The 25,709-nt window shown below is 41.9% G+C and overlaps 1 protein-coding gene across 2 annotated transcripts; it reads right to left on the bottom strand.

Annotated features, from left to right (window-relative positions):
• Positions 1-9,240: 9,240 nt before the first annotated feature.
• hrob (homologous recombination factor with OB-fold) lies at positions 9,241-24,366 on the bottom strand. 2 transcript variants are annotated; one of them, XM_050070076.1, is made up of 10 exons: positions 23,872-24,364; positions 23,625-23,675; positions 22,482-23,477; positions 22,145-22,228; positions 20,026-20,160; positions 17,556-17,664; positions 14,770-14,855; positions 14,537-14,659; positions 14,183-14,405; positions 9,247-9,700 (listed from the first exon to the last, which is right to left on the bottom strand). In XM_050070076.1, the coding sequence occupies exons 1-10, from the start codon at positions 23,881-23,883 to the stop codon at positions 9,645-9,647; spliced, it is 1,875 nt and encodes a 624-aa protein (XP_049926033.1). In that variant the 5' UTR covers positions 23,884-24,364; the 3' UTR covers positions 9,247-9,644. The 2 variants fall into 2 exon arrangements, with proteins under 2 accessions (XP_049926034.1, XP_049926033.1); XM_050070077.1 differs by lacking the exon at positions 20,026-20,160 and having other exon boundaries at positions 9,241-9,700; positions 23,872-24,366.
• Between the last annotated feature and the right edge of the window lie 1,343 nt (positions 24,367-25,709).

The raw sequence follows: 25,709 nt of genomic DNA, 5'->3' as shown, positions 1-25,709 counted from the left end.
GCGGTTATTTCCAAATCCCAAATTTGAACTGGGAATGTCTGGAATTCGAAACCTCCTGCGGATGCTTCGTAGAGTTTTGTTTGGATGTTCCAGGCCAAGACCACTTTGCACTTTTTCACATATTGGGAAGATGGGAACTGAGTTTGAACAGAACTAATTTGAAAATACCGAAAAAGGTTGTGTCCAGATAGAGCATGTTTGTTTGTTTGTTTGTTTGAAAGCGAGAGAAAGCACCAGATTCATAGAGTTATGAAAAAGTCTTTTGTTTTGGTGGACCCTTAAGGCCCCAACATACTCGGGTGGAACGTACGCGGAACGGACTCCGCGAGGAATGTCCGCAGTCATTTGGGCTTTCATAGTCAAGCGCACTTCCGTGTTGTAGTTTCCTGTAAAAATGTCCATGAAAAATCCCCGCGATGTGAAAAATACATGCTGAGCAGTCACTGGCAGTGTTGCCAACTTAGCGACTTTGTCGCTATATTTAGCGACTTTTCAGACCCCTCTAGCGACTCTTTTTCAAAAAAGCGACTAGCGACAAATCCAGCGACTTTTTCTGATGTTATTGAAGACTTCTGGAGACTCTGTTGTGAGAGCACGTATCAGTCTTGTTCTTCTCAACGAGCAGCGGGTGCTGCCGTGGGCTGCTCTCTCGCCCCAAAGCACTGACATACGGCCCAGTCCTCCCTCTCAGCTGCAGTCAGAGCAGGAGACGTTAACCCCTCCACGTCCAGACTGCAAGTGAATCGCGCATGCGCGGAACCGCCGCTGGCTGAGGGCGGGATGTAAATGTAAAATTGTCTTTGTCTAATATAGATGCCGCTGGCTGAGGGCGGGATGTAAATGTAAAATTGTCTTTGTCTAATATAGATCACTGAAAGAAGGTTCATTTGTAGTTCTAAACATATTCAGGGTGTTTTTTTTACACAGTTTTTGTCTCTCCCATGACGTTTTTCCTCTCTCCTACAGCGTCCATTACAATTACTTGCATATGGACAATTATGCAAATTAGGCGATGACGTCATTTAGCGACTTTTAGCGACTTTTAGGACAGCCAATAGCTACTTTTCTTACTGAGGAGTTGGCAACACTGGTCACTGGTTCGCGGAGCGGAGTCCACGCGGTCGTAAAATCTGAGCTTTGCGCGAACAGGGCTTGCGGATGTCCGGTTTGAGTCCGCGCGGACCTCAGCGGAGTCCGTTCCGCGTACGTTCCGCGCGAGTATGTTTGGGCCTTTATGCACTAACGAAATTTACTGGGTAATCCAGGAACGGACACATATTCTGACTTTCTGACAGCTTCAGAGGAAGGGAGTCTCCATTTGTTTTTTCGTCATGCTGATAAATCTGAATGAATTATGGTCCTCTCTGGTACTCGTGGTTTCAGTATAATGAACTGAACTGAGCTAATGATGTTTAGTATCCCCATATTGACAAAAGATTCAGCATTTATAACTAACGTTAGCTCAAGTGGGCAGTCAACAATCCGGTTTTATACATCCAAAGAACTTCTATAGAAACAAACTGCTTGGCAGACCAGGCCTCTAATTGAGACAGGCCTTTATTTGTCTAAGTAGGCCCGTTTCCACTGAAGAAGTTCCTGGTACTATTTGGGGGGCAGGAACTACTACAGGAACGTCCTCCCGCTCGTCCCTCTCAACTGCCGTGTCTCCACTGAGAGAGCGGAGTAGGAGGAAGGTTCCTGTAAAGTTTCCACTGAGAGAGCGGAGTAGGAGGAAGGTTCCTGTAAAGTTACCAGGCTCTGTATGTGACGTAATTGTTGCGCGACCATTTTGACCGGGGCGACGTAGGGGCGTAGGGACGCTGTTAGCCATTAGCGGTGTCTGTAATAACTCCGGTCACGGTCCGTGAAAAAAATATTTTTTCCTGCGGATGTCTTAGTTACAACATGATTGAGCTAACTGGAGTAGTTTCATGTCGTATCCGACAACGGGAGGCTTTTAACAGATGATGTCCTGNCACCAAGTAATCCCCAAGCCCCAGCCAGGAGTTTCTCGGGGCTATTCTGAGTACCTACTCCGAGGCAGGGACTTGTTTAGCCCCTGTAAAAGTTCCGGAACTCTGTCCTTCGGGGGTGGTTCCTGCGGTGGAGACACGCACCAACGGCCCGGCCCCGTAAAATTACCCCGAAGTTCCTGCGGTGGAAATGGGCCTAGTGTGTAACCACACCAGGCCAGTAAAAGAGACTGGGCGTTTAAATGGGACTAAGCTTTTGACTGAAGTTTTACAGTATATTAGGTACTGTCCGTGTTCTTATACACAGTATAAGAGGCTATGTCTAATATGCATCGTGGGGTATCTGCTCACCACTTTGCACTTTCAGACTCAGTTCGACAATTTGCAACAACACAGAAACCCTAACGGGAAGTAAAGACTGAAGAGTATTTTATTTTCATTCTTCTGTCAAGCATACACACTCATTTACACACACACAAGCCTGCACACACGCACACACTTACAGTCGATCACACAGTCTTTCTCCCAAATGAAATTTGCTGTGGTCTCAGACAGCTGCAGGGTTTGCTGGTTTCTTAACAACTTAATTAAGCAAATCTCCCCTTTTTCCACCGAGGTAATGAGCGTAGTTTTACAGGGATTAAACAGTCTCCAGGGTTGAAAATAAGGCTTTATGCTTTAGCAATCTTATCTGCCTTTATCCATCCAGCCAATTTTCCATCCACAGGATTATTATAGGCGGAAGCCTTGTTAGCCTTACCATATTCTTCTCTTTTTAATTTGCAAGGTATTAATGCTAAAACGCTTAGTGCAACACTCTGAAATATGAGTCTGAGTTTATTCTTACGGTGGCGGAGTAAAGGCATACATTTGCCTTCTTGACTTAGATTAACACTGACAGCAGATAATCAGTCATACAGTTAAGAGGTGTCAAAGCAAATGTATGCATGCAGATGACAAATTAAAGGAAAACCCATCAAAGGGTCTTAGTAAGCCCACCATGTGCTACATAATCTTGGCAAAGTCTGTTAAATTACAGGATGCATGAACATCAGTCTTGCATAAAACATTCCTTCATGAGGCGTTTGGTAGATGATGTCCAACATGTGGTGTGGAAATTTCCCATAGGTGTTAGGTTGGTTCACGATCTGGAGACTGTGAGGGCCAAAGCAATTTACATTATTTTCATACTCATGGAACAGTTCAGTGACCCCTGCTGCGCTGTGTGGAAACATCTGCATTAACGTTGTTTCTCAATTCATTTATTCAAGGTTTTTCCTTTAATGCGTCACCCATCTGCATGTAAATATGCACTGTATGTAAATATGCACTGTAAATTATATGTACAGTATAGAATGCTTTCACAAAACTGCAGTGCAATGCTAATTTGAAAACCTTCGATTGAACATCATGTTTCCTGTTATTAGGGATACGTCCATTCTTGACCTTGGAAACAGCAGTAAACAAAACAATCTTGCTTTAAGATCCATTCAGCAGCTGTTCTGGAGCCTTCCCATATCTCATGTTCTTAACAACAGATGGGAGTTTGCCCAGTTGTCATGGAACTGTAGTTAAGATTCCCAATTCTTCTGAGCATTGTACCTTTGACTTTCCCCATCCACTTTGTCTTAAAATTCCTCCGTCTTAACCTTTGAAAGATGGACCTTTTTTTATAAACATGAATTTGATAAGATCAGCAAGTAAATGGACCGTGAACTTTTGTGAAGTGCTGTTTCTGAAGTCAAGACTGACCTTTACACCTAAACATTCAAACCTAACAAAAAATGTCCTTTAAGAGCATAGAGAGGAAAAAAAAGGAAATTTGAACAAATTCTTTGACAACTGACCAAACTCCATTTGCAGGGAAAGATCATGTCATATCATCGAAAGCTCCAGAACTGCTACTAAACTGACCCTGAGATGAGGTGTTTCTTACATTATTAAACTTTTACTTCTGGATCCATGTCCAGGGCGGCAGTAGCTCAGTCCATAGGGGACTTGGGTTGGGAACCGGAGACTCACTGGTTCAAGTCACCATCCAGACCAAGGGCCAGTCCCAATACCCCCCCTTAGCCCTACCCCTTGGCCCTACCCCTACATTTGCGCATTCCCACGAGGGATAGGGGTGTCCCAATTCCTTTTTGCGTGTAGGGGTAGGGGGCATAACGAGGGGTAGTGGGTGTGAAACTAGCCCTTCGGAGCGAGGGATTTCAGATGCTGACCAGCGAGGGGTAGACGTCACCATGGCTACCACCAAGCAAGAAAAAAGTTCATACATAGCTAACATTACAGTCAACAGGTTGCTTGTTAGCTAGCTAGCTAGCTTGCACTATCTGTCATCTGTCCTGTTCTATTGTTCTATTGGGATTGGGCCCAAATATGGGACTGGTAGCTAGAGAGGTGTCAGTTCACCTCCTGGGCACTGCCGAGGTGCCCTCCCTCTGAAATCTCTCCATTTAATGCATGTATAGGTCCTGTTTGTGCATCTGTGTGTGTATGACAACAGAGTGAAAAAAATGAATTTCCCCTCAGGCATTAATAAAGTGTATACAATTAAATGTCTCAGATTTTTGTTTATCCAACACCTACCATGTTTTGTGCCTGAGCTTAATAAGGTTATATTACACTATACTTGTTACTGGCCCTATTGTTATTAGTGTAAATAACATTCTTTGTTTGTTAGGGTCAGTTTCTATGAATAGGCTGTGCTGCCTCTCTTTCATAGCTTCTATTGTAACAAGCACGTTCGAGTTTTTTTACCATGAGGATAGATTGCATTTTGCTCTCAGCCACAACACTAGAGGCTGAACATGTTAAAAAAAGGCCAGTGTTGGATATATTTTAGAGCTCTTTATCCAAATCTCTGAGAGTTAACAGTACTTTACATCAGAGATGAGAAAGTTCTCTTTCCTCCTGGGACCCTAAACCCGAGTAAACCACAGATAAGAATCTTTATTTTTAAATCTTTAAATTTTTTGGGTCAGTAGGCACTTCTTATACTATGAGCATGACGGGACTGAAAGAGTAATTACACTTTAGGACTATCTTAATGGATTATGAAAAATAATAGGCTCTTACACGAGAGATAATTAGGATGTATAAGTACCCGAGTTGGCAAGACTGGGCGCAGTTGATTGTTACCTCTGGCGGGAGGCGATTGAAGTTGAAGGGCAAATTATTCCAGAGTGTGAGCAGTAGCTGCAGACTTGCTGGAACCGAGCCCCCACCTCCTCCCCTTTTGTGAAGGTCTTAATTGGTTGATGTGCAGATAAAGGAAGGAGCGACCCCGTCTGCACATAAAGATAGACAGTTTCAAAGAGACTTGTTCTGGTCAAATTAAGTTCCCCTCCAATTAAGAGTTTTATCATCAGGTCTCTTAACTGTCTCTCATAAGCTCGTGAACTTGACTAATGATGTCCACCAGGACCTGAACTGCCAACGAGGATGTTAAATGCTACCCCCTGCTGGTATTAGGACTACTGTAAAATGTATGGATGTAAAATGTACTTCAGTGTATTGCAGTGGTTCCCAACTTTCCTGGCTTGTCACCCATTAGAATTCATATCTACCCCTTACTGTTTATTCTACATATTACTCTGTACTGCTTTTTGCACCTCTGGTTAAAAGCTGAACTGCATTTCATTGTCTCAGTACTTGTACTCTGTGCAATAGGAATAAAGTTGAATCTAATCCATCTAATCTAATGGCCTGAGCGAGAGTAGTTTAATTAAAGAGTGTTTTTTTCTATCTCCGATTGTTTAATTTTAAGAGCCCTGAAGAGGAGGACACTATCAGCATTCCTCATGAAAATGATTATATCACAGACAATTTAGAAAATCATAATATTGTGTAGCATAATATTTTTCTCTTATCTTTCTCTTTAATTATCTGGTACAGTGGCTCCCAACATCACTCTGAAGTGTTGTGAAATAAGAATAGGGAAGCAAAAAATATATTTATTTAAAAAAAAAAAAAAGGTATTCTTTCATCCAATTTTAAAAACTTTGTGAATTTCTGGACACCATAGCGTCTGCGCCACTGGTTTCCAGACTATAGTATGTGTACCACTGGTGGTACGTGATCTCCCTCTAGTGGTACAACGAGGAATCTCCAAACTATTTTTAAAAATTCAATATATTATTATTAAAATATATAATACTATCAAAGTACAATACTTCATATGAGATGGCTGAAACGTAGTATAAAATAAGTTTTGCCTTTCCTGTAATATTTTGGTTTAGATATCAGCCTGCTATATAAGCCCTGTTTCCACCGACCAGTCCGGTACGGTTCAGTATCAGTTCAGTACGCGTGATTTCCATTTCCACTGTGAAAAGTTGTGTATGGTACCAATGGAACCGGTTCGTACCCTTAACATTTTTGGTCACCCCTCTGTTACCTAGCACACAGATCTGGTACTAAAAGGTGGAGTTGTGACGCTGCTGTCCGTTGATTGGTCAATAGCAGACAGTCACTCTGCTCAGGGCTGAGTTGTGGCTGGTTATGTAAGATTATACTATACTTGTAACTATAAAAATACAGGATGTTTCGCTGCCTCTCGCAGCAGCTGTAGACTGAGGAAAAAAAAAAACTCGATTCACTGGACAGACTGCCGGCAACTTTTAAGGTGGAACTTTAACTTGTGATGTAACTCAATGCACGAGTTAACCATGAATCCATCTGCACACCTTAAATTTCAATGTGACAACTCTGAGCATTCCATTAGTTTTTATTGTGTCTCTTGGATGACATACTTTTAGTCATTAGTTAATCTTCAAGACTTTAAAAATATATACATTCATTTCAACCAGATTATGTGAACTGCATATATTCTAATCCTCATTTGGAGAAAAAAAAAAGCATCGCAGAGCGTCGGTCCTGTGGGCTGCGCTCCGGAGAATGGCCCAAATGCACAAACCCCCTATTTTTACATATCCCACCGAGAGCACTGCAGCCTGTTTTATTTTGCTCTGAAAATATCGGCATGCAACTTTGTTCTGTGGATGATATACAAGGTGCAGACTTCCATTTATGTCACCGGTCATGAGGAAAAACACTGAGGACGAAGCAGTGAGTGACAGTAACACTGCCCACATTTAGGGGTACCGTTTGCAGTGGAAACACTAAATGGACCTAGGGTCTAGGTACCATGTCTGAAGGGTTTCTTTTGGTTCCAAAGATACCATACTAAAAGTGTTTGGTGGAAACGGGGCTATGGTCATGTTCATGAACTTAGCACATGCATACGTCCATGATTAGTTACGAGCTAAACTGATGGTGAGATAGTGCGCAGAGGTAAAATGAACAGCTTAAAAACACTGCAACTGTGGCTCCAAGCGAAAACTACTACGAAGAGAAGTGTGGATCTTGAGAATATTTCGAGTGACTAGTGACTTCCTAAAGAGCACCTGTGAAGTCTCCACAGCCCCTGTTGAGGGGCTGCCCCTCACAGTGTATGATAAGTGTGTAGAAGAGTTAAATTGACAGTTCTAGTGCTATCTTGTTCTACAGCGTGGGTAAGCTGACAACAGTCAACAATATATAGTCTTCTAATTTGGAATAAACCTGCCTCCTGCATAAACTGTCCATAGCTAAATAGGGTAGGCCTACACTTGTGTATGTTAACGTCAGTCATAGTGGTGGGTGCAGGAGAGCCTGGTATTTCCTGAGGTGGTTGGCAGTGTAAAACTTTGAGAATTCTAAGCCTCTAAAGAGGCAGACGTAGCTTTGATTTAAGGGTTCACAAGCCAAAAAGGTCAGGAACCACTGATCTAGTGGTCTTTGGATTTTATCGCAAAGATCACTTGTGGGGCTCCGACCCCCCCTCCAGTTGGGAACCACTTATCCACTCTGTACACAGTGCAGTCTTTAAGTATTTGGAAAGTGACAGATGTCTTGCTGCTTTGGCTCCTTGTTCGCCAGTACATTGGATTTGAAACGAATCGGTGCATGTGAGGCTCCAGTACTGACTTCAACTTCACATTTGAGGAGGCTGACATCAATACTGGGTTAACAATTTTGGATCTTCTCACCCCATATGGATGCAAGCACTACAAATCAAGGCTGGTCGACCCAAATTAAAGCAGGTTTGTGCTGCTTAAAATTGCAATGTATCTTTCTACAAGCAGTGTCCTGGTTACTCTGTATAGTCCACTGAACAAACTCAACACTTTCCATTTATCTGCAGTATAAAAGTAGTTTCACTGAAAACTGTTCAGTGACAGGTTTGGATTATCCACAGTAACCAGAAAACTGTTTTTGGAAAGTCATCCTGCTGCTGTGCTTTGAGCACCAAATATAAAGTAAAGTAAAACCAAACCTATCTGGAGGGCTAGATACCACAAGGGGTAAGTTTGAAATTTGGGTGTACAATCCTTTTAAGGGGGTTCAAATGCATACTGAGGTAACAGTGATGGACTAGCTGCTCTTTTTGTGAAGTTTCCCCAGTTCTGGAAGCAGTGGGAGAATTACAATGCTACGATTACGACGCTGTTTGCCCCGTATGGATGTAAACACCATTAAATTCAAGCTGAAAGTCAGCACATTAACCACAAAGTCATTGAACACTGTAATGTAAGCTCAAATGTGCTGGAGTACAGAGCCAGAACAACAGAAAATGTGTCACTGTCCAATACTTAGAGACTGTACTGTAAACTGTATTTATTTCAGACAAACTAGGAGCAAAAAGCATTTGGGATAACTGAAAATGCAACCTATTTCATCATCCCCATTCTCTCTCTTCTGAACATAAACCAGGCAATTTAAGCAGCTGCATTATACACCAAACGACAAAGAGGCAGAGGATTAACCTGAATCTTTTACAGTGAGGCAGAGTAGTGGAGGAGTCTGGATCCTATTGGGAAAGCCTCCATAAGAGCCTGTTAGTCACAGTGAGACTCCACCCTGATGCTCCAGCTCTCTCCTCTCTGGGTAAACACTTTTTTTTTTTGGTCAAGCAATCCACATGGGATTCTGAAACTACCTCCCTGCAATCCCTGCCCAAAAAACCTCCGATACACCTCTTAATGCATGGCAAACAAGCCAGGTCACACAGTGTATCTACTCCACTCCCCGACTCGGAGGAACAGACAAGACTGAGAATGAAGGGCAAGAACAAAAACTAACAAAGAAGCCTCACTTTGCTTTCATTTCACATGATTAGCGAATCAATGCTGTGTAGATTAGCTGTTTATTTCAAGGTCACTGAAGTAAAGTGCAACAATGGGTAAGAATGAAAGAGAAGTGAGGGCCTTGAATCCTTAAAACACAAACGCAGACAATCCCAGACTAATTATATTCCTTACGAGAATATAAGACGTGAAGCTGAAATCAAACAGAGCTGATTTTTGAAGCTTTTGTAATTAATTAATGAGCATGTGTTGGCTGTGAGAGACTGCTTCTTGTAACACATCAATCATCAGCGATGCACAGAATGACACAGTGACAACAAATTAATTCAAGACTTCTCTGTGGTTTTTATGAACTGATATCAAACAAAAAAAAAGTCTTTACAACATTTACACATTTTCACAAGTTCATCAGCGTTCAGACTTTTATGATTTTAAAGAGGTGATGTCAGGAAAGCAAAGGATAATGTCTTTACAGTTGGTTAGTCAGGATATAACCCCAGTCCGTGTGGACAGTCTGTACAGAAGGGTTGCTGATGTTACATCAGAGGCTGTATGTGTCCTCAGGTAACTCTCCCAGGAGTTCATCCAGGTCATCATCTGCAGGACAGACACACACAGATACTGTATGTAAGAACATGAAATGATGTGTAATGCACATTAAATCCACTCCAATTCAACTGGTAGAAAAAGAAATTATTACCTGCCTGGATTAGTGTTGAAAAAGTAAAGTTTTCATGTAAATATGTAATCCTAATAGGGCTGTGTATCGGCAAGAAGCTGGCGATACGATCTGTATCATGATACAAGGGTTACAATTCAACATATTGTGATATTAAAAGATATTAAAGTTAAAATCTAACTTTTAAATTGTCAATGCTAACAGTGTGCCCTTTATGACTGTTTAATATGCCTGTGTTCTTTGTGTTTATGCTAGCAATATGTCGTGTCGGAGTGGAAGAGTTTACAACACTGCAATCTGGTGGTCGGAAGTTGAAACACCACAAAATAAATCCTTGCCACCAACCTTTGCTTGTAACCAATTAATTTCAAATCAGTAGTGTTTTTGAGAATTGATACAGTATCACAAAACATAATATTATAGTACTTAAGTGTATCATATTTCCTTATACCTTTGACGTCCTTTGCTGTCCTACAGTTTATTGGAACAGCAGACAGTCCAGACAGAAAATTTAGCATTGTGTTAGTTCACGCAGGACACGATGTCAAGCTCAGCTCACATCCCAGCTACATCAGTTGATCTCAAACAGCCCAATCAACTGATGAAGCAGCTGATTGATGGAAGGGAGTCAGCTGATAGATCACATGACTCCTTTCTATGCAACTGATTGGCAAATCTCATTCAGGGCGCCCTATTTAAACTGCTCTGGCCTGCCTACTGTTGCTGCTTCCTCTGCGAGCTGCTTTGCAACCTGCCTCCACCCCAGCTCCTGCTTTTCATGCTGTGTCTGACTTTTAGTGTCTGACTTTTATATGTCATCTCTGTTCGTCATTGATGCTGCTCTGTTCTGTTCCCGGGGGGGTCTTTCCTGCTGCTCTCTCTACCTTAAGGCTTTCCACGTAAGCGGAAGGAAGGGCGGAGAGGTTTGCTCTCTCAGCCTTATGGCTTTACATGCAGGCACATGGAAGGGCAGAGAGGTGTGCTCTCTCTGCCTTAGGCTTTCCACCTAGACTCATAGAGGAGGCTTTCTGCGTAGGCCAGGGGAAAGGCAGAGAGGCCGCAGAGCAGAGGCATATCGCCACATATAATACTGCAAATGGAAATAAAGTTTTCTTTGACTAAGTGCTCCTGGCTGAAATAAGGGAAGAGAGGTCCCCGGCTGGAAATGAACTATGTGGGTGAGCCTTAATCATTCATCTGTTTGTTGACAGTTCAATGTTGTTTTGTGTATGGAATAAAAAGCACAGGTGTACAGAATATTTATCTGAAAGATACTCATTGACCTATACAAGTGCTCAGCTTTGAAAATCACTATGAACTGCAACAGAGTTCAGTTACAAGAGCTGTGCACAGTCCATGCAGAGAGCAGAAATGAGAAAAGGGAGCAGCTAAGAGTAGTGTAAAAAAAAGATTAGTCACTTGTTCAGAAGACTTATTAGCTCAGTTAACTGTTTGGATCAATTTATCAAATGAACAAAAACTTTTTTTTTTGAAGAAGAAGAAGAAGTCTACACTGATGCTTTCTGCTACCCTGGAAATCCAGAGTTCTCGCGAGAGCACAATTTGAATTTGCTCGGCGAGTCACTCTGGCAATCAGTAATGATGCTCATTACCTATGCCCATGAAACCGAGCTGCACCAATCACATCGGTGTATCTGATATAGGCGGGCCAGAGGCGAGCTAAACAGATGACGACAGCGCTGCGACGACGAAGTCCGGAATCAGTCAGTAAACATTGCAAGATGGCTACGGATGAACACCAGTTGTTTGAAACGGCTTTGGCCGCTACAATGAACGAGTTAGACTTGGCTTTTTCTCTATAAGAGGAACAGAAGACGGCACTCGAACTCGACTGGATACGGCAAGAGTCTAATCTACCAGTTAGCTCCGCTGGTAGCTAAGCTCTGGATACGTCACCTCGTGTATTGTTCTGATTGGTCGTAGTGTTATCCAACTGTGTACAGTGATATTTTCACATGCATGCTTGGTGCCGCCCCTCGAGTTGGGCCATTTTCATTACTCATGGCCAGACCCTAAATCTTTCTAGATTTGGGTCTGGATTTCCAGGCTAGCTTTCTGCCTGAAAACACACCAAATAATGAAATTATTTGATGGAAGAAAAAATAAGTGATACCTTTTTCACTCTCATTGACTTTGCTAACAGAAATGTGAAAAAAGAAATGCACTGCATCAACACTTACCAAAAACATTTCACACACACACACACACTAATGGCACTGGCCTGACCATTGGGAGCAATTTGTGGTTCAGTGTCTTGCCCATGGAAATTTCTACAAGTGGACAAGCCACTCGACATCCTGAGCCACAGCCACTACTGTAGGCTGTTCAGCTCAGCTCCACATATTCAGGCTTTGGCTTAACTTTAATCAGTGTAACTCACTGACTTTGAGCAAGTTAGTGTTTCATAATAAAATGGAGATAGACAAGTTTTTTGCTTTAAAGATGTAGTTTGTAACTTTTATGTAAAAAACAACTTTTTGTCATATTTCTCTGAAACTTTTAACATATCCACACAGCACTAAATGAGACAGATAATCGGTGGGGGGTGGGGGGGATCATATTCCTCAGCCTACTCTGTTGCCAGCCAGTCAGAGCACAGGATTCTCTAATGCAGCTGTCAATCATATCAATTACTGCTCGTAAACTGCTGTCAAACTGTCAAACTACACAGCTCTGATCAAGTATAAAAAGAGATTCTGTCACTGCATTGCCATGTCATTTAGTTTTTAATTTATTTACCGGTATATTTTTATATTTATTTAATTTTAGTGCACTGGTTTAGCTGTAAAAGTTGGTCAGACCCATGGACGGTGCTTGGTACTCCATCGACTGTTTGCATTGTCGTGGTCAGGTCACAAACTCTCATGTTACACCTAAACTGTACACTAAAATATTTCTGAAAATATCTGAGGCAAGAAACAGGCAATGCAGTAACAGTATCTTGATTCATATTTGATCAGCGCTGCCTTGTTTGACAGTTTGATTGCAGTTCACGAGCAGTGATTGACAGCTGTGTTAGACACTCCTTAGCTCTGATTGGTTGTTCTTTGTGCGCTGTGGTAGATTCTAGTGAATGCCATTAGAGGCAGAAGGAAGATGAGGAGGGACATGATTGTTTTCATAGACAATTTCAGCAAGTATGACGCAAAGTTATTTTCATAAAAGTTACCAACTGTAGCTCTAACTTACTGTGATAACTAAATGTAATGGCTATAAAATAATGACATGATCAGTGTTTTAATTGGTTCTCTGTAAGCGCTGCTTTCACTGTGTAAGTCTGCCATCTGATACGATCTCCCAGGAAAAACAAGGCTCGATATACGGCATAAAGGAAGAGCGTCAACCATTGTGCAACAAAAACAGGAAAAAGACAGCACTTTTGTTTTTCCTGGAAGCTATCGGTAGCTACCCTCAGTTACTATCAACGTAAGTTCTCTGCAGTTACTTTCCGCAGTAGTAGAAATAGCAGACGGTGGAAAACCCGAAGTAACTGTGGAAGATCTACCCAGCAAAAGAGGAAGAGCCCTGTTGCTAGGCTCCAAAGAAAATGGAAAGCGATCCCATTGTCTTTGCGACAACAGCGTTAACAATAATACCACTTGGAAACAGTACGGGGAGTGGCAGTTGAAAAGTTGTTTCCATGTTAACTTCTTTTTGGATTTTATTTATTCAATAAAAAAAACTACTTTTAATCTGTTTTTTGTTTGCTGCTTTACCAAGTGAATTTCCCTCCATGGGATCTATAAAGTCTTATCTTATTTTTCTGATATGTCTGAGTGGAATTTCTGATTATGATTCATCGTCTGGGGATATTGATTGTCTGCTCAAAATTTAATGGCAGTTCATTTAGCGAAAGTGTTTGGAATATTTGACTCTGGACGAGTATTTGACTGATGGAGTGACATTTAGGTCCCCGGAGCCATTTCACTGTTGTGGTCCAAAAACCTGAGCTTGGCTCGTCTCCATGTTTTATAATTATTAAATGAATAGTTATGAGTTGGCTGCTGATCAGACTAATCGTGTTATTTAATAAAACAGATTCAGACTCTGCTCCTTTGAATTGTGACCCATCATGAGCATCTTTTTTGGTAGTTTACTGACTGAAAAATAAAACAGAAAAAAGCTGATTAATCAAACTGAAAATGGTTAGTCGCAGCTTTCGTGCAGAACTATGCAATCAGACACGTCTTTGTTTTGCTGCTGTTAGATTGGGTTTGGGTCAGCGAGTCAAATGTTAATGTCTCGATACGTTGCCAGACGGTGTTGCTGTTTTATTCAGCAAAACTTAATTTTACTGAAGTCTGACACTTGGCAACCCCAGGATGTGACTGGAATTAATCTCTCTCATCACAAGTGTTATTACATATTAGAGGCCCCACCTGCACCCCAGCCTGAGTCCTGTGGTGCTGCAGCAGGCTCTTGGGGGCCTCTGCTGGAGTCGGCTCTAGTGTCTCTTGTGTCTTGAGGGTCTTCGCCTCTCTCGGAGCATTTCCCCCCCTCTTGTCCCTCGTCATCGTCCTCGTCAAACACCAGCTGCATCTGAGACACGGGCTCCCTGAGGATGGCGGTGGGAGGCCGAGGGGGTGAAAGCAACATTGACTCCTGTATAAAAAAAAAAAAGAAAAACGTTTTGAGGGGACAGCTGACAGGTTGACGGAGCATTTCTGGATGACAGATTTCATATTTGTTGGACTGTGCTATTCTTGTTTTCGGCTGACGGTTGTGGTGCTCACCAGGACGAGCGGGGGAAGCTGAGTGGAGGACAGACTGACTCCATCGGGGGAGTAGATCCTCAGCAGGTTATTAGGTGTCACATTCAGGTAATGGTTTCGATGGGAGGGGGAAAACACACCCACCTGTCCACAGAGCAAGCCATGAACAGATCTGTCACACCTATACATATATAATAACCAAAACACTAAACTGGAGTTACCATCATTAAAATTTAAAGAGAGGTGAGTCTCACTTGTTTGAGCAGGAGTACAGCGCCGACCTTCAGCTCCTCCACTCGGTCCTCTAGGAGACGCCGATGCACTGTTCCCTGAATCTCCCCTTCAGCCAAAAACATTATGAACACAACAACCAGAAAAATTAACAATGTCATTTATAAACAAAGAATGTTTGCAAGTCCAAGATCTTCTTAACTACGCTCCACTGACTGTACTCCTCTCATAATACAGGTTAATGGGGGAGAAACATAAAATCGCATTAAAATAAACATTTGTTAAGACTTGCAAAAATAAATAAAGCATTTTATCTAATATTTAAAGACCCTCTCCAGTGAAAATCAAGTTTTAAACCACGTTAAATGTCCATATGATGTTTTTATATGATACAAGACATATCTGGGGCAATCTAAGCAGTAAACACTACAGCTGAGCATTTTCACCTTGAAACTGCAGTGTACAAAAGCAGCGATGTCACAAGAAATTACATTTCAGTACCAAGTCGATGCTGAAATTCTGAAAACGTGAGGGAGCTTGTTTTTCTCCATTACCATAGGTGCCATAGGTACTGGGGATGCAAGTGTTTTAGCTTGCCGTTAAATGACGGGAGGACGAAGAAGAACACCTATTAGCACAAAAGAACAACAACGCATGGAAGATGGAGACAAGTGCAGCTATGGCGACAGCTCCGCCTGGACTCCTCAAAAAGTGTTTTTTTTTCCTGAGGCCAGCCAATTTTGTCTATTCTCTGCAATGATATCACTGCAAACTGACACCATGCTACAGATGCCAGCAGTGTGACAGGGTGCAGAGCGTCTATTCTACGCTCAGAGCGTTTTGGCATTTTTTCCGTTGTAGCCATCCAATGAGTGAGGAGGAGCGGGGCAAACAGCTTACCACAAGGACCAACCATCACGTCTTAAATGTACAAGTGCTGGAAGAGAAATATGTTGATGTACAGTATATATTAATATATGCACAAAATGTCACAAACGTACACAGGATAGCATTTAGCATTCAAGGCGGATAATCAGGGATTAAAATTAAGTATAAATTAAATGTAAATGTTTTAATAAAAGGAGTGTATGTCTAGATTTATTGTTTTGTTTTTACCTTGGTAGTGAATCTGATGTCGAGAATCATGGAATGTCGCTGGTATTGGTATAAAGAACTAAATTTCTTGTATCGTGACATGCCTGTAGTGACAGTGTCAAAAGCACGGATTCTGACGTCCAGGGTTTGTGACATCACAAACCTAAGGAACCAATCCTGTCAGCTTTCTGGGTGGAGCTTCCATAAAGCTACAGCAAAACAAGGGGTATCAGAGGAGAAGCAGGTGTAGCTACTCTTGGTATCCTCCAAGTTTCAATTTCACTCAAACTTGTCAGAGGTGGCGACTGGGAACACGGTTTATCTAACATTAGAAACACAATATTAGTTGTTTGATAACAGTTTACATATGTTTTATTCATTGCAGTTTACAAACAGAGGTTTGTTTGTTTAATGAGCGTTGTGGAAGGTCATCAGATATATTTGAGCTGCAGGCCATCGGCTTAGGGGTGTGACTAATTTGCATATTCAGAACTCCACGAATATTAAATGCAACAAAAATGTTAGAGTTATATTTAAACCATTTTAAGGCATGAAGGGATTTTTTTCAGAGAGAAAATTTCCAAATATGTAATTTAAATGAGAGCAGATACATATTTGGGTTTAATCCATTTAAAATTTAAAGCACCTTTACCATCTTTAATTCAACATTTTCCTTTTAAAAGTGTACTCCGCTGATTTAGCATTGTACTCCTGTAAACTATCACACTCACAAAGTTAGGAAAAAAGGATCAGAATCAATGCAGCAGAACCAGAAAGGGTGTTGCTGCAACTAACATTTTTTTTCATTATCAATTAAATGCACAATGTTTTTTCTGTTTATCCATTTCTCCATAAAATATCAGTAAATAGCAAAAAATGTCCACAACTTTCCCAAAAGGACAACTTTACACTGCTTATTCTATCTGACAAACACTCTAAAACCCATAAACTATTAAAACTACAATAATATAAAGGGAGAAAAACAGCAAATTCACACTTTTAAAAAGCAGAAATTGTTAGTATTTGTCTTAATAAACAACTCATTTGGTAATTATTTTTCCCGACGATTGATTAATCGGCTGATCATTTCAACGCCAGCATACATGACCACCGCATGGGGACAGCAGCTTGTGAGAAAACTGCCTGCTGGAGACAAAAGCTTTCAGCAGGTTTAGTGGCACATTACTGACAGAACGCTCCCTCGTGGTGTCACAAGCACTTAAAACCCACCCACTGCTGATGCCAATCTACCGCAATTGAATCACTAATAAGCACTTAAGTCCTGTGTTGAGTACAACATCCACTCCTGAGTGTTAATAATCAGCACACCTCGTGTGGCTGCTCTCTGGGGGCCATGGCAACCAGCTAATCTTAAGATGAGGATCAGACAAAAGGCAGCTCAAGATGGAGCAGCAGAAGGAGAACGGGCAAAGGAGAGAGTAGAGAGGCTTCCTGCTGTCAGGGCAGGAAACATGAGTGTATACTGTATATACATGTGTGTAATCGAGCATGTTACTGCGGCTGAACTCTGCTCTCGCACCATGAGGAGCTCAGTCAGGTGTGCTCCCAACCACCTCTCTCTTTTACTCACCACTACTTAATACACTATTCCAGTTGTTTTTCATGCACATTGTTTTACAAATTGATGCATGTTTCTACAACAGGCCAGTGTATTTATTTTCTGTGTGTGTGGGTGGGTGTGTATGTCCGATACCTGTTGGATCCTTAAACACAGCCTTGGCATCAGCATGTGTGTAGATGATGCTCTTCAGGACGACAGCCATGTTGGGCACTTTGTTTCTCATCAGCTGTTTCAGTGCAGCCTGCATTGATGACAGAAAAAAAGCAAGATGTCAGCTGGTGAATCAAATAAATTAACTCTAGACTTATTTTGGAAGAACTCAGGTTAGGGTTGCAGGCATACCAGCTGCATGGCAGACTTGGGCAGTGTCAAGGTATTACAGTACACTAGGGTATTTAGAAATCCCCAAGGTATGATTTTAAACCTGTTTTACACTGATACAGAGATGCTGTGTTGAGGTGAGGTAGTGCACGTCACTCGCCACCAGAGGTCAGTCTCTACTGGTGGTACAGGCAACTGACTTGAGAAGGATGGTGACTGCGAGTGGTGGGGATAACGTTTCAAGACTATAGGGTGGGGGAAGAAATGATACAGCATAGTGTCACGATATTTTTGTGTGCCGATATTGTATCATCACACATTGCCAAGTATTGATTTTTTTTTTATCATATAAAATAATAATATTACAAATACAAATCAGCTTTTGGTAGCCTACTGGAATAATAAAATCAATTGCTATTCAGCCCACTAGATACATTTCACTGTCATAAAAATAGCTAAAGTGAGATGAAAAGACTGACAACTTTATCTTATTAGATAAAACAGATGTTGAAAAAATTTAATAAATCCGATATATTTTATCGCAATACTCAGCATATCGCAACATATTTAAAATCATAATAATATTGTATCGTGACTTAAGTATCGTGATAATATCACATCGTGGATCCTCTGGTGATTCCCACCCCTAAAGGACTAGTGAAAAATAAAAGTCTCCTAGCTTATCAATTAAATAAGATGAAATAACAAATCATGAAAATATTGATACATATAACTTTAACTATAACTATATGACTACAAAAGCCGTTTTTTTGCCACATGACTTTATTCAGATGCCAGTCTGCCACCACCCCCTGCACATGATTTCTGCTCAGCCCACGATGTGTCGGTGTACGCCGAGGCAACAAGTGTCATCAGGTCATTCTGCAGGAATCTACAGAAGGATGCTTATGTTGTATGTATTCATTATTCTGTGTTGTTTTGTTTGTTTTTTGTTTTAATACACAAATATTGTCATATTCCATATACCCTGGTGACATGTCAAGACGGTATGAAGGCATGAAAAAATAGATACCACCCGAGCCTACTTCACTGTACTGTGGTAGGAAAAATTGACAGTCATCATACCAGGAACATATGCTTATCTATGATGATAACAATCATAATAATAGTGTAATGCTGTACACAGTAAAACCATGACATTTTCTGAGAAGGTTATCAAACCGTGAAAATCTCATACCAATTCAACCCTAACTCAGGTAAGCTTGCATCGATTGCCAGTATTACTGTAGCAGTGTAAACATTTTTAGAGCCGTAATGGTTAATTAACTGATTAACTGAGTGTCAGAAAATAAACTGGCAACAATCAAATGATCTTTTCATCGATTTTTCAAGTTCTAAAATCTAAGGTATTAAGACCTTCTTTATCATATATGACAGTAAATTTAGTGATCACAATGATAAAGACACTACTGCAGATAATTTATTCAGGTTTAGGATGTGTTATATTTGTAATTATCACTGCCCTTGATCTAAAAATTAAAAATGCACATATTAAACATCTTATTATTAGAATATTAATCTGCTAACTTCTTTATTTATTAAGATAGAAACTAAGTGATAATAACTGATAACTTTGTCAAAATATGTTGCTGTATTAAACCTCTCATTATCCCAGCCTCCCATCAGGACAACATCTCCAGGTTTGTCAATAAATAAACAGCAGTAAGCATTATTTACTGTTGGGATCATCCTCACTTTCCGCTGCATTAGATGTAATATGTTGCTGTTCAGTCAACAGACGTGGGGAGGGCTGTGTGTTCATTTGTTTATTCATGCAAACAGGGATTTTTGGGGGAAGCCGAGATTCGTGTAATCAGCTTAACCTGAGTGATCTTAGCCAGCGTCCTGCCAGCGCATGTAAATGAAGCCTGTGTCAACAGCCACGACAGAAACCAACATGTTTCAGCGCTCGCAGCGATTGAACACTGGCGGGTTATTCCACAGAGGTCGACACACGAGGAGAGAGGAATAACAGCAGAGTCTCCATTACTGTGATTGATGAGTGATCGTACTGTTTATAATTACAAAACACCTCTGGCGCAGCTCCTCCATTTGTCCTGATTATGCCGATAGACCTCCAGCAGCGACTCTCAGTCTGTTATGATGGAGGATCGATAATAAAACAGCTGCTTGACCTAAATAAAAACGCAACTTATTGCTTGAACTAGTCTGAAATGTGAAATAGTTTCAGGAAGACTTCATGATTGTCGTTTGTTTATAAAGGAATAACAACAGATGCATTATGGGTGTAGGTAATCACCTTTCGGAGCACCATGACCACACTGTAGGAGTGCAGAAAGCATGAAGGGTTCCTCTCATCCAAGCCCATCTCTGCCTTCATCGCTGCCCAGGCGCCGCCGCTGAACTCATCTTCTTCAGTCTGTGAGCCGGAGCCCTGTAAACCGAGTCAAACGGTTTACACACTCACAAACACTTACAGCTACTGTGCACGACCCAGCTGGAAAATATCAGGTTTTTATCCTCCCTGCCTCTTTACAGTGCTCAGATGGTCACCGCTGCAATCAGATTGTGTGAAACTCCATTTCACACTGCAGCCTGGAACACTTAAATGTCTGGTGTGGAAGGTACAACATCCCAATAAAGCTCCTGATGTACTCCAGATAGAAAACACCCTCGAGTGTTTGGGAAATCAAACCCAACTTCAAGTCATGTCAGAAATATCAAAGCGTGTTGTAATTACTATGTAAAACCCAGAGATTTCTCCAAAGAGCTGTTGTCAACAAGCCTAAACAAAAGTCATGTTGGAAACAATGGAAGTCTTGTCAGCTGCAGACAGGAAAATTATTACTTATTGCTCCTCGGTGCCATATATTGTGTCATTTATTGTTTCTCTTGTCGCAATAACTTGCCAAAAATATAAATTCTGTGAACGCACATCCATCCATTTTCTACGCTTGCTTATCCTGTGCAGCGTTACGGAGAGGTGGAGGCATTTCCAGCATGCACTGGGTGAGAGGAAAAGGAGAGGAGACATTTGAAGCTGAATCAACAGCCTCGCCCACCAGTACAAGACAACCAACTAACACAATGGTAATTTGAACAGGACGACGCTGTAGTGAATAAATAAGAGGCCAAATGTAGCAATAATCCACTCTATTCATTTATTTTAATCATTATAAATGAAGACGTGATTCACCCTACAAGTAACGAGATGTAACCCTAACCCTAACCTTAAAGGCATACTTTGATTTTCAACCTGCTCTGTATCATTTGTGGGTAGTTTCTATAAATGAACTGTGGCAAACTTCCCTCCATCTTTCCAGCACCCAGATCGCCCTGTTCATCTCAAAGCTCAAATCCCCAACAGGTTCTCACTGGCTCTCGTACTTTTGCTCAAACAACAGATTGTACTTCCACATTTTCACATGCCCGCCACCACATCACAGGCTGTGTTTTAGTCGTTCAACATGCCCTTACTGACTTGCCCTCAGGGGAATCCCCACCGCTATTATAAGTGCCGTTCCATTTGTCTGAAAACCTTAAGTGAACTTGGTGAGATCGACCCTTGGAGAGCTGAGACAGCGGGTGAACAACGATGGTCACTCCAGAGGTCTATATCACCCACAGTGCATTGCAGTTATGCATTTGATGCAAGAAAATACATCCATGGTTAGGAGGCAGTAATATACATCAAACTCTGGAAAAATAGGGAAATAAAAAAAAAAAACCAATAATCCGCAGAGGATTAAGTTAGTATTGATTCTAATGGTTACAATGAAATGCAGCGCAAGAGCATAGCAGTGAACAGAGAGAAAGACACCCGCCCCCCGCCCCTCTCATACACAGGTATGGTGTGCGAGTCATGTAGCTGGTGGGCAATCATGTAGCTGCTCCAGCTGCAGCTGTACCGACTCACAAGAGAGAGCAGTGATGATAAAAACACAAAAATAAATCTCTCTTTTGGTTCAGAGAGAGAGAAAACCTTTCAAACTTGAATGTAGGAATTTCCCAGGAGGGCCTGAAGGCAACACTGAGTGTAGTTCAATGTGAAGTTGACTGGCAGCAACTATCAGGAAGAGAAGCTGTGGGAGTTTCTACTTACGTTAGAGCTGAAACAATTAGTTGATTACCTGAGCAACAGAAAAATATTCTTATTATAATGGTCAAGTTTCTTCACCCTGGATATCTGCTGGTTTTCTTGGTGCTCTAAGATAAACAACTAAACATTTGGATTTTGGAGTGTCGATTGTACAAAACAAAACGTTTAAAAATGTCAGCTCGAGCTTTGGGAAATTCATGTTACAGAACAAAAACAACTGATCAAGAAAGGGATCACCTTAAGACCATAAAAATCCATTTCATGTTAAAACATGTTATTGTTTATTGTACATGTCTCTGTCTGTGTTTGTGTTTATTACCTGGCTTGGTGACCGGGCCACAACACCATGAGCTGGAATCTGAGGGACAGAAACCACGATGTCATCCAGGCTCTGACCCTGCGGCTGAGAGAGAGAAATTGAATTATTACCGTGACCATGGTGGAAAAACAAACACATAACTGATAACTGTCATTTCATTAGAGCTTAGGTGACAAAACCACAGAGCTGCAGCGTAATTTCTGAACACGAGGGTGTGATTATATGATTTCACAGCTCTGGTGCTTTAATTTTCAAAGGAGGGATATCAACACGCTGCAACCAGGCAGATACGAACAGGAATTTCAGATGCAGAGAATCAGCGCTGGATGAGACTAACCTGCTGCGGCAGGAATCCAGCGGGGCCGGGGAAGCGTCGCATCCTTGGCCGATGAGGCTCGGAGCGAGGCCTCTTTTTAGGAAGCTTATTAGAAGCTGACACCAACTGGACCAGGCGGTTGGTGAGGACTGGTGTGTGTAGGGGATGAGGGCTCAGAGTGGAGGAGCTCACAGACGGGGTGGAAGAAGGCGCTGGGGAGACTGTCTGAAAGAGGGTGCGGTCCTGAGGGGAGGGTTTAGGAGTTGTAAATGGTCTCTGTGGCTGCTGGGGCCTGTTTAGTGTCCTGGGAATGGGGCTAGGGGCAGCAGAGGACGCAGTAAGACCAGGGAAAACAGTAGGACTCTGTGGAGGGGCTGAAATGAAAGCAGGATGGGGATTTGGAGATCGCAGAAGGGGTGTGGAGGAAATCTGAGGCTGTAAGTTATGACTAGATGAAGCCTGGCGTGCAGTGCTGACGTCCCTCAGGGTCCGATTAGGTTGTGTCTGAATCCCTCCACAGGTCGGGGGTCGCAGCGTTTTGGCTGAAGATGCAAGCGCAACCTCGGGCGCAGGTGGGGCTGGAGCAGGAGGCTGCCCCATCTGGCGGTCACACTCATCCAGATCTGCCAGGTCAACATCCCAATCATCAAAATCATCCTGAGCCGTGCAGGGCTTTGGTGGTCCCTCGGTGTTGGCATGACTCTGTTGTGATGCCAAATTAGGCTGAGAATTATTCAGTGTGGGGGGAAGGGGCTGAGCAGAGGAGGAGGAGGAGGAGGAGGAGGAGAGCTGTCTCAAACCCAGAGCAACAGTTTGTCCAGCAGCCGTGTGCGTGCTGCTTCTTGATGCTGTGCCATTACACAAGATGGCTGATCTCGCTCCAGTTTGCTGAGGGCAATTTTTCTCCGGCTCTCTGTGAGCGGCAGAGGAAGCCCGGAGCGTGCAAGATGACACAGCAGCTGCCACATCGGCTGGTCCAGAGGCTGAGCGGACAACCCAGTCTGTCCCGAGCAGGTCCTGGGAAACACACACACACACACACACACACACACACACATACAGAGTGTGTGAGAGAGGGGGAACAGAAGGAGAGTCATTATTATACAGAGAGGGAGCACTGACAGTTGAGTAAGATCAGGTGTGTTTGAATCTGCTGGGGGTCACCTCATCATCAAAGTCCTCGCCAATGCTGAACAGGCCATTTAATTTGCACGTCTGTAACAGAGTTAACACACAGAATAAATGTCCTCACACCATTGTCAGTTTTAAACGTCCAGGTGCTATTTCGCAGATGAAACCCACGAAGCATGTCATGAACTCATGAATTATCTATGGACACTAAACGTCTCGCTAGCATACGTTAGCCTGGTTAGCTCAGATTGTTTTTAGTTGGCTGGATTTGTTCACTCACCATCGCAGTCATGAGATATCGCGAGGAAAGCCGTATTTTATCCGTTTGGACACCAAACTTACTGAGACATAGAGTGCCGTTCAGTTACTTCGTGTCCGTGTAATTTGTTGTTTTGTCCCCATACCCTTTAATTTAACAAGCAAACGCTGCTAACCAGCGAGCTACATGAAAACTTTAGGTGGGCTTTGCTGCCATGTTTGCTGCTACTAACCGCGCCGCCACGTTCAAATGCGACGTAATGACGTAGCAGGTACTTACAAAGAGTGTTAACAGAGAGCGAGATGATAGTAAGTAAGTATCTTCGTATTTGGTTGATTTTTAGCCGAGGTACACCGAGATTTAGTCAGTATGTCTTCGGTTCAATCGCTGTTTCTTAAACCAGTGAACATATAAGCGACTGCAAAGCTACTTTTGTGTGGGGGTTTCGCCTTTTATCCCACCAAATGGTCAAGTAAAGATGGCATCCGCTGAAGCTTGTTCAGTTGTCCATCTTGTCTCATAAAAATTGAACGAGGAAGTCGAGAGCCAGAGAGCTCCCTTTCAAAGTAAGAGTTTTGTGTTTTAAAATAAAGTGGGTTGGCTGCAGCAGTCAAGAAGAGCTGAACTACAAAAACATACAAATACAATCGATATTGTGATCTGAAAAGAGGTGTGGGGTCCTCCCCAAGGTAAACACTGAAATTCCTGCATTCTGCTGAATATTTATGCATCATTTTGTGCCTTTTCTGTATCAATTTATAGTGGAAATCAGGGGCGAAAATATAGACAGTATAGACAGTGCTGTTGCGCTGGGGGCCATGGGATGGAGGGGCCCGATTGCCACCTGGATATACGCCAAAGTGCAAACAAGGACTTATGTTGAATCAAAAATGGTGTGATTTTCTATATATGCCCTCAAAAACGCAAACCCATCTCCATTATGGTTTTCTGTTTCTCTAAAATACTATCAGTCTATAACAAAATGATATGCTCATTCTACAATAACTATGAAAAAATATATAATTTAACAATAAAAAAAACAATTTAGGTAGACTAAGGATGCCTTATTTTCTTTTTATAGATTTTGTCATATACAGATATGTAAATATGATTGCTGGGTATATTTTGATGTTGTCCAAAAAAAAAATATCGATATGATTTACAGTAGCTAGTTTCGGTGCAAAATCTCTCAAGACTGACAAACTGGGCACATCTTCAAGTGGATATAAGATAAAAGCGCCAATAAGACACACTGTTGGTAAAATATATATACGACTAAAACTCAGTGTGTGTGTGTGTGTGTGTGTGTGTGTGTGTTTGCCTCCTAACTAGTAACTAGGGCGCACTAGGGCCCTTCATAATAGTGTACACTAGGGCGCAACTGCCTTATGCCACTGGGGGAAATGCCTTTAATTTCATCAAAATAAAAGTCCTTTGCTAATTGATGGGGGCATGTCCCTTGCATCTCCCCAAACATTTACACCTATAAACAAATAGCCTTAATACTGAGCATATTAGTGAATGTTACACGGTCATATTTCTGCTATTTTGCCCACAACTAATTTTGAATATAATGCCAATGGCCACAAACACTGGAATTATTACAGTACTGCAATTTGTGCATGTATGGTATGTAATGATTCATTAAAATATTCACCATGTATTAATTTGATTAAGAAAGTTAAGTATAATTAAGTATAAGAAAATGGACGCAAACATGTTTTTTGTGATTTTATTGCCATTAATTGGGAAAGACTCCACTAAATACCTGAAGTTCAGAATCCTTTGGATTTCTGTCATCTGAATCCACTAAAGAAATTGACAAACATGCTCCTTGGAAACTGTCAAAAGTTAAGGGC

Source organism: Epinephelus moara, chromosome 18 (assembly GCF_006386435.1).
Source record: "Epinephelus moara isolate mb chromosome 18, YSFRI_EMoa_1.0, whole genome shotgun sequence".
Classification (NCBI taxonomy): Eukaryota; Metazoa; Chordata; class Actinopteri; order Perciformes; family Serranidae; genus Epinephelus; species Epinephelus moara.
This window is presented reverse-complemented; position numbering and strand designations above follow the sequence as displayed.

Coding starts and splice junctions, on each gene's coding strand:
- hrob (XM_050070076.1), bottom strand. Junction 20,161..22,144: donor TGGCCCGGTCACCAAGCCAG/GTAATAAACACA, acceptor CTCGGTTTACAG/GGCTCCGGCTCACAGACTGA. Junction 14,856..17,555: donor TGTGTTTAAGGATCCAACAG/GTATCGGACATA, acceptor TTTTGGCTGAAG/GGGAGATTCAGGGAACAGTG.